This window comes from Monodelphis domestica, chromosome 1 (assembly GCF_027887165.1).
Source record: "Monodelphis domestica isolate mMonDom1 chromosome 1, mMonDom1.pri, whole genome shotgun sequence".
In the NCBI taxonomy this organism is placed as follows: Eukaryota; Metazoa; Chordata; class Mammalia; order Didelphimorphia; family Didelphidae; genus Monodelphis; species Monodelphis domestica.
Window position 1 is genome coordinate 723,552,277 of NC_077227.1, and position 8,616 is coordinate 723,560,892.

Below are 8,616 nucleotides of genomic sequence, written 5' to 3' on the forward strand. Positions count from 1 at the left end.
ATTATGCCTCCAATTTTCCTTTTAGATATTCACTTCCCAAATAATCCAATGTCTACTTAAAATGAAAAGACAAATTTGCAAAGTACTTACTTCAAATATTTTTCCATTTAGATGAATTTAAATATGTGAACACCTGAGATTCTAAGGCTTAGAAGATGTAGGAGGCTTGTCTGAAATTATTCAATCTTACTTCACTCTACCATATCCAAAAGGTGAGACGTAAAAGGCCGGCACAGATTTAAAAGCTACAACTCTGCTGACCTAAATGAAGAATTAATCTTCATCTCTCTCTAAAAGATAAATTAAATTGAAGAGAGGACAATACCAGTCTCACCCTTGGCCAAGATTTTCACTCCACATTTTTCACAAGTCTGAAAATACGGTTTTTAATGAGTTAATTTATTTTCCAGAAGGGACCCCCCTCCCTCAATTTTAAAGGTGTTTTTCATTTCTGCTAGCAAAATCTAAACTAGGCAATCAGGTCTTTTCCTCGATTTTGGGTTCCAGGAGGTGAAATACATTGCTATGGATGTTCATTTCAAAAGCTTGCACACACAAATGTGGGCAACGTTTTACTAATAAGTATTTTTGGAATATTTTGTGATTAAACACGGGATTTTTTTTTTAAGTTTACAGAACAGCTCGATTAGTTTCTTGGCAAAATTTAAAAATGATGAAAGCACAAAGCTTTGTCCCCCTCCAAAAGAAACCGTAAGAAGTGACTCCTAACGTTGGGGGTTGGAAGGCACACGTTTAAAAACAACATGCCAGCTAATTTTAAATACATTCTCTTTAAGTGGCGCAGCCCGTCACAAGGTCCGACGGCATTTTAATAAGATCATCTCCCTCCCTTCGCGGGAATGTATATTTATTCGAGGAAATTTCTACGCCCGGGCTGGGAAGCGTGGAGAGCGATAAGGGGGGGACTAGGGCTTCGGATATCTGCTTGAAGGGAAGTGATGTAAATCAGGGCTATTTGCACAGTTTAAATAGCAGCTGGTTTTTCAAGTGTTAATCCTATCAGGAATTTGAAATAAGCGCCCCATCCACCACTCTCACGGTCACTTGTTCAAAGGTCTCTAAAAGGAATTTCTCTCTCTCTCTCTCTTAAGAGAAAAAAGTGGGGGGCTAGAAAGTGGGAGAATGAGATCAAAAGGCCACTGGGACCCCATACAGATATTAATAAAAATGACAAAAAAATGTTACAGAATTCGGCCAACTCGGGTGGGCCGGGGGGGGGGGGGCAGGGGCCGAAGTTCTCCGAGGGGTGAATGTAAATACCGGGTGGCTTTGAGTTCCCGGCAGAGACAGAACCTGGCCGGGCAGAGGCTGGCAGACTATGGCCCCGAAAGGCTCGTGATTCCGAGAAGCTCGTGGGCTCGGGTCCCACCTCTGCTTTCGTCCGGGCGCGGGGAGAGATGGGGGAATAAAAGAGAGTGGAGCCCGTGGTGCTCCGGCTGCCTCTCGGGCACGGAGAGATCAGAGGACAAGCTGCATGAGAAAGCCCGGGGCCGCCTGGCGCCCAGCTAGAGCTGCGGGGCGGGGCCGGGCCGCCGCGTCCCCGCCCCCCAGCCTCTCTCTCCCGGGCGCGGCTGGGGGCCTCCCCTATAAGGAGGCTGAGGGCGGCTCCACCGTCGGAGGACAGGCCAGGGAGGGATGCGCTCTGTGGAGCGGTCAGGTCAGCCCCGCTCGCCCCTGGCCGCGGACATGGCCCTCTACTGCGGGGACAACTTTAGCGTGTACCCGCAGGCGGCCGCAGCCGCCGCCGCCGCTGCAGCCAGCGCCGCGCAGTCCCCTAGGGCCCCCTACGCCCTGCCTGACTACGCGCCCCCACCGCCGCCGCCTCCGGCCGCCGCCAACCCCTACCTGTGGCTGAACGGGGCGGCGGGCGTCGGAGGATCCGCAGCAGCTGCCGCAGCCGCCGCAGCCGCCGCCTACCTGAGCCCCGGGCCGCCGGCGCCCCCGCCGCCAGCGCCACAGCCACCCACCTCGGGGGGCTCCGGGGGCCCTTTTCTGCAACCGCCTACGCCGCCCGGCGGGCCCTTCGGTTGCCCAGGTGGGCCGCGGCCCTTTGCCCCCGCCGCCGCCCCGCCACCCCCTTCTGGCCCTGGGCCTGGCCCGGGCTCCCCGTCGGGGGCCGCGGCCGAGCTGGGCTGGCTGTCGCTGGCCAGCCAGGAGGACCTGCTCAAGATCATGCGGCCGCCCTATTCGTACTCGGCGCTCATCGCCATGGCCATCCAGAACGCGCCAGAGCGCAAGCTGACGCTCAGCCACATCTACCAGTTCGTGGCCGAGAGCTTCCCCTTCTACAAGCGCAGCAAGGCGGGCTGGCAGAACTCCATCCGCCACAACCTCTCCCTTAACGACTGCTTTAAGAAGGTCCCGCGGGACGAGGACGACCCCGGTAGGTGACTGGGCGGGCCGGGCAGGCCTTTGGGAGAGGAGTGGGCGGGGGTGGAGGCGCGGGGGACCGGGCCAGGCGCGCCAGAAACCTGGTGGGAGGGAGCGAGGAGGATGAGCTTGGAGTGCTCGTAGCCTGGCGTCCGGGGCTCCGGGACCGAGAGGGAGAGAGGAGCCGGGGCTTAGAGGTCGGGAAGCCCCATGGCTAGGGCAGAGCTGCGGGGGGTGCTCGGAGTCCATCCGGGGAAACACTAACGGGGCAGCCGAAAGGCGCTGGAGCGGGAGGGGGCGTGGCACCAGCACAGGGTTGGGAACATCTCGCGGGTGGAGGGCAACACCCCGCGGCCGTGGGCTCCCACGGAACCAGCAGCTTTGGGGCTGGGGTGCGTAGGCGCCCGGGCCCTTGCAGGTGGGGCAAGTACAAGTTCCTGGACCCCGATTGCAAGGAAGTCGGCGGCCTCGAGATAACATGAGGGCGCTGCGATTGTAGGTGCACGGAACCGAACGGAAGGCAGAAAGCGGAGGGGCCGGGGCTCTGGGGTCCGAGTGTGCTAGGTAGGAGGGTAGGAAACTCGTTAGCATGTCCATCTGTCAGACGCTGGTCTATCCGAGTGGGCACGTTCCTCTTAATGGAGGGGATCTTGAGGAAAACAGTTTGTTAAAAGAAAACTTAAAAGTCTTGGGGTGGAGAGGGGAATGAAGAGACCCCAACTCTCCATGAAAGTGGGGGGGGGAGCCGGTGACACCCCAAAAGAGAGAGCAGCCCCTTTCATCTCCAAGACGAGAAGAAACTATTTCCCCCTCCCCCCCACTTAAATGGAGGTAGAGAGAAAGCAACCTTTGCTTTGCCTTCCCGGCAAGCGAGAGGAAAGAAGGGGATGCGACCCTGTAAAGGAAGGAGAAAAAGAAGGCTCCCCTCTAGCCAGAAAAAAGGGGATCCAGGCACCCAGTTTAAAAAAAAAAGTTAAAAGAGGGGGTTCCGATCCAATTCCCTTTACCTTAAAAGGAGAGAGAAAGAATGAGACTTCTTTTTAAATTCGGGAAAGGAGGCAGCTCTTTGGGGCATTGCAGGAGCTTGGCCCCAAAACTGAGAGCTAGTGCCTGGACTAGGCAGCTTGTGTCAGACCTAGGGGGGACACATGGTGAATCTAGGACACTCATTAAAGGGAGGGGGCTGGAAAGGAGGGATAGTGCTTCCAGATGAGGATGAAGCAGATTCTGGAGAAGAGAAAGGATTCAGTTAACCAGGAGGTGACTCATACAGGTGAATCTGAATCCTGTAGTAATAGAACTTTATTTTTCTACCAAAAAAAGAGAAAAAAGGGTGTGCTTGATTTTAGACCTGTTGACAGGCAAACCATGGACTCTGAGATGTGTAGGGAAAAAATAAACTTGATTGAAGAGTCAGTATATAAATTTGGCATTAGTCCTTATTGTTCATTACTCTTGTAAAGGAGTTCCACTGGGAAAAAGCAAATCACACACCACTGTTTCTTTCCCTAAATTGTTTTTCCCCTGACATTTTGTTCAATAGAAGTTTAGATCATGAATCCCCAATTTCTTTTTCTTTCCTCCCCGGTCTAAGCCCTAATTCTGGAGGACTGTACTAGCTTGTAATGTTTGCTCTGTGTGCACCCCACCTCCATGTAGGTTCTATCCTAATATCTGAGCCCCAAAGAGTTTAAGTGAGAAATGAGAACTCTTAGGGTATTCAGAGATAAGACTGCCTCCAAGCAATTTTGGAGTGTTTTTTTTTTTAAAGTTTTAATTGTAAAAGGTGTTTTAGCCTGTGGGACCTTACTTAGATGGGACTTACTGCCCATCTGAGTATAGATAAAGAAAACAGGGAAGAAATTGGAAAAACTAACCTCATCAGGAAAGCATTGGGAAGGAGGGAATAGAGAGGATACTGGGAAAGGTTGGTGCTTGAGCTGATAAAATGAATTTTGAGAGAGAAAAAGTTCTAAGAGATGGAGATAAAAAAGGGAGAGCATTCTAGGTGGGAGGGACATCATGGAAGTGGATAGCAAGTGGGCATGGCATACAGAGATGTAGGACTTTGTTTAGATGTCCCAGGGTTCAAGAATAGCCACAGATTTTAGGAGTCAGATGATAGATCCATCTCTTTCATTTGCAGCACATGAGATTATCAGGTAGCTTTCTATGGATTTAATCCACCATGATTTTATAGCCAAGAATAACACAGGTTTTTCACCACTGTTCTATAGCTACTTCTTGTTAAAAAACAAACAAACCTCAGTACTAACTACCATTAGATAAAATATAGTTAATTTTTTGCAGAATGAAAAAACCATGAAATACAGCTGTGTACTTAAAAACAAAACAACACAACTCTTAATTTCTCTTAAGAACAATAGTCTGTGTTGGTTCCCAGTCAGAAGAATAAGAGCTAGGTAGTGAGGGTTAAGTGATTTGACCCAGAGTCAAACAGCTAGGATGTTTGAGGACAAATCTGAGCAATATATTTCTCCCCCTCCCTTTATACATGTATTACCTTGAAAAACATATTTCCACATTGGTCATCCTTTTAAGAAAATATTCATAAAACTAAAACCCACAAATAAAAACAAATAAACTAAAGTAAAACATAGTATACTTTGATCTGCCTTTTGACCCCAACAGTTCATTCTCTGGAAGTGGATCGCATTCTTTGTCATGCATCCTTCAGAATTGGCCTGGATCATTACATTACACATTACTGAGACTAGCTAAGTTTTCACAGCTGATCCTTGTATAAAAAGCAATATGCTTTTTAAAGCCATATTGGAGATTTCAAAGGTAGTTAGCCTTTTCAAAGTCTTTTTTTATGCCCCCAAAATAAGCGGTGGCAAGAGAAGAATTGAGTTTGAGTTGTAGCTGATTTATGTTCCTGGCAACCTAGTTTTCTGTAATTTCATGTGCTCAGAATTTAGGGATGGGTAGAAGGAAGCATGGACTTTTAGTAGCAAATACTGAAAAGGGTTGGGGGAAAATCATAAAAGATAACATTGACCTACTTTAGTTTTTCAACCATTGACAAGGCTTTGAGATCTAAGTCCCTCCTTCCCTAGAGTTTGTAATCTCAGCTTCTGTTTTCTCTTCTGTAGAATGGAGATAATAAAGACATTAATTACTTTATGGGATTATTGGGGGGGAGGGGGAGAATGATCCTGACAGTAAAAATATCGTAAATTTGTAGTCAGGAGGATTTCCGTTCAAATCCTGTTTCTGAAATGATCCTTGATATCTGTGTGACCTTGGACGAATCACATCACTTAGTATCTCTGGGCCTCAGTTTCCTCAACTGTAAAATTGGAGGGATTGGACTGAGTGACTCATTCCAAGATCCTATGAGAACCTCTTTGTGGCTCAAATTTCTCAGGGAAAATGTGACATTATTGACTTACCTTGCTCAAAGGAGTGGAACCCACAACAACAGCAAAAGCCCCAACAGGATACCAGAAGAATGTTTTCCTGAGCTTGACTGACTACTCAGGAACTCTGCTGGCAAAGCTTAAAAGCCCCTGATATTAGTCCCAGGATAGTATGCCTCCCATGTTGTTTCTGGGATTGCTGTCTTCATGGGTATTGGCATTTAGATTTATCTGGGGCTTCCCTGGAGGAGAAAGTGCCCATCCAGATGGCAAATGGGGAGGGAGTATTATTAATTTATATGGCATTTTACCAAGATTATCTGATTTGGTCCAAGCCTGTTATTAATCCCATTTGACAGTTGAGGAAACTGAGGCATAAATTGACTGCCCAGGGTCGTGGTCGGAAGCTGGGAAGGGTCTGGGCTCTATGGGGGCGGTGTACTGTTGGAAGGGGCCCATCACTCACTTTTTAATCCCTCACTTTCACAGGGAAAGGCAATTATTGGACTCTCGATCCAAACTGTGAGAAGATGTTTGACAACGGGAATTTTAGACGCAAGAGGAAGCGTCGCACTGAGCCCAGCAGCGGCAGCACGGCGACAGCGACAGCAGCAGCAGCCGCCGGAGGGATCCCAAAGCTTGAAGAAGGCGTAGGAAAGCCTGGAGCAGGAGACAGTCCCCCCTCCCTCTTGGGCCCCTCCCCCTCCACTCCCGAACCCCCGGAGGAGCCCAAGAGCGGAGCCTCTCCTCCCAGCGGCCCTTTGCTGTCCTCCACCCCCTGCCTCAAGTCCTTCTTCGGCGGCCTCAGCAGCGCGGCCAGGAGCCACCAACCGAGACACCTGGGGCTCCCTGGCGTTCCATCAGAGCTGGCCTCGCGCGGCCTCCAGGGGGCGCCGCGGAGCGCGGCCGCCGGCTTCCCCGCGGGCTCCCTGTCAGAGCCCCAGCCGGACGCCTTGCCCCTGGGCAGCGGTGGGGGCGGGGGCGGCGGGGGCAGCAGCAGCATCGGCAGCCCTCGGCCCTCCTCCTATTACACCCCCTTCCCCACCAGCGGTGGCCAGGGCGGCCACTTCAACAATCCGTTCTACAACAGCTTCAGCGTTAACAGCCTCATTTATCCCCGAGAAGGCTCCGAGGTCTGAGCCCTCCCAGCCGCGGGAGGGAGACAGGGGCTGGAGGAGGCAGGTGGGTGGGTGGGGGGCGGGGAGGGGACGCCGAGGGGGTGGGAGGAAAGGCTTTAAGCTCGTGCCATTAGAGCTGGGTAGTCCCACTGGCCGCTCCCTCTTCCCTTCTCCGTGCTGCCCATTAGTGACTGCCGAGTGTCCAGGGCTGAAAATCAGGGGGAAATCCAGCCTCCCAACCCGGTGTGGATGCTGCCCACTACCGGGGCTGCGGGTGATATGAATTCTTTGTGGACCACCTCGTGCCCGAGGTCAATGAAGACGAGAAGACTTTGGGGTTTTGTACAGTTTTGTTTCTTTGAAAATATTGCCCGAAAATGAATACCAAAGAGGCCAGCTGTTCTCAGGCTTCCTTTCCTCCTTTTACACAATGGATTTGTCTGAGCTTTTGTAAATGCTGTTTCTATATGCGATTTTATATTTGTAAATTAATAAAAGTTGTTCTAATTTATCATTCGAACAGGGGTTAACTTTTATTTGTTTCCTCAAAAAATAAAACGAAAATCACTTTGCCATGAATCCTGGGAATGAAATTCTTCTGTTCTCTCTTTGGATCTGGAGTTGGGAGTTTGGTGTGCTTGCCGGGATTTCTGACTTTAGCCTCCTTCCTTTCTCCCCCAGGCAAAGGGCAAGACCTCTATGGAACGGGGCCTTCCTTTCTGCCGCGCCCCCCCCCCCCCCCCCTTACCTTTACTTTAGGATTACTGCGCTGAAGTCTCGGCTCACCCTTACGCATCTGAACTTGTTAGTTTATTGGCAGCAGCCCTTTTGGTCTACCATTTGGGTTCAGGATGTCTCCCTTTTAGCATTCTTTAATTTATTTCAAGCCACTCCAGTATGGAAGGCAAGCCCGGGTTGTGTGTCCCCCGCAGGAACGGGAGATCTTGGGGAAACCACTAAAATGTCCTGCCACTTTCAAAGGCAGTGAGCTAAGCTGGTACCCGTTACTGCTGGAAAGGGACAGAAGGGCTTGTCCTCTGCTTTGTGATTCTAACAACCAGCCCGGGATGTTTTGGAATACGAATTGTTGCATTCTTATTCAGTGTAGTTGCACTCTGGGAAAGGGAAAGAGATGGATAATTATATTTTTATACACTGCCCTGGTTGAAAATAACCTAAAGTCTCCCCATGCCGACCGCACTTATCTGTGTGGTCCCAAAGCGTTTATGAAGCTCCTGCTACATGCCAGGCACTATGCTAAGGCTTGGGGCTGTGAAGAAAGGCCAGGACAATCCCTGACCTTTAAGGAGGTTCCCAATGGAATTCTTCAACTAAAATCTGCAGGATGTTTTTACTAAAGACCCAACGACAAATAGTTTTTAAAATTCCGTTTAGTATTCTACATCTTCCTAGCCAGTGGAGAAGCCTCAAGTGCAAACCTTTTTTCACTCTTCACTGCCTCAGTTTCCTTTTTAGTAAAATGAAGGAAATGGCCTGGAAGGTCCTTTCGCGACTTATCCGAGGTCTAAGGCGGATGGTGGTGTGGTGTGTGTGTGTGTGTGTGCTCAAAATTCTCACTCTAAAAGTGTGATTTGGGGTTTCGGGGTGGGGTGGGAAGGTGTAGAGGCGACGGTTAATTCCCATGAAAACCCCTGTTGTTTAACCAGGAGTCTGCGGAGATTTCTAGAGTCCTGCCACTTTGGTCTGAAGGACTCGGCTGGAAA

General features: G+C 50.2%; 1 protein-coding gene across 1 annotated transcript; it reads left to right on the forward strand.

Annotated features, from left to right (window-relative positions):
- The first annotated feature begins 1,469 nt into the window (after positions 1 to 1,469).
- FOXI3 (forkhead box I3) lies at positions 1,470 to 7,412 on the forward strand. Its single transcript, XM_056813119.1, has 2 exons — positions 1,470 to 2,404; positions 6,264 to 7,412. The coding sequence occupies exons 1-2, from the start codon at positions 1,657 to 1,659 to the stop codon at positions 6,911 to 6,913; spliced, it is 1,398 nt and encodes a 465-aa protein (XP_056669097.1). The 5' UTR covers positions 1,470 to 1,656; the 3' UTR covers positions 6,914 to 7,412.
- Positions 7,413 to 8,616: the final 1,204 nt, after the last annotated feature.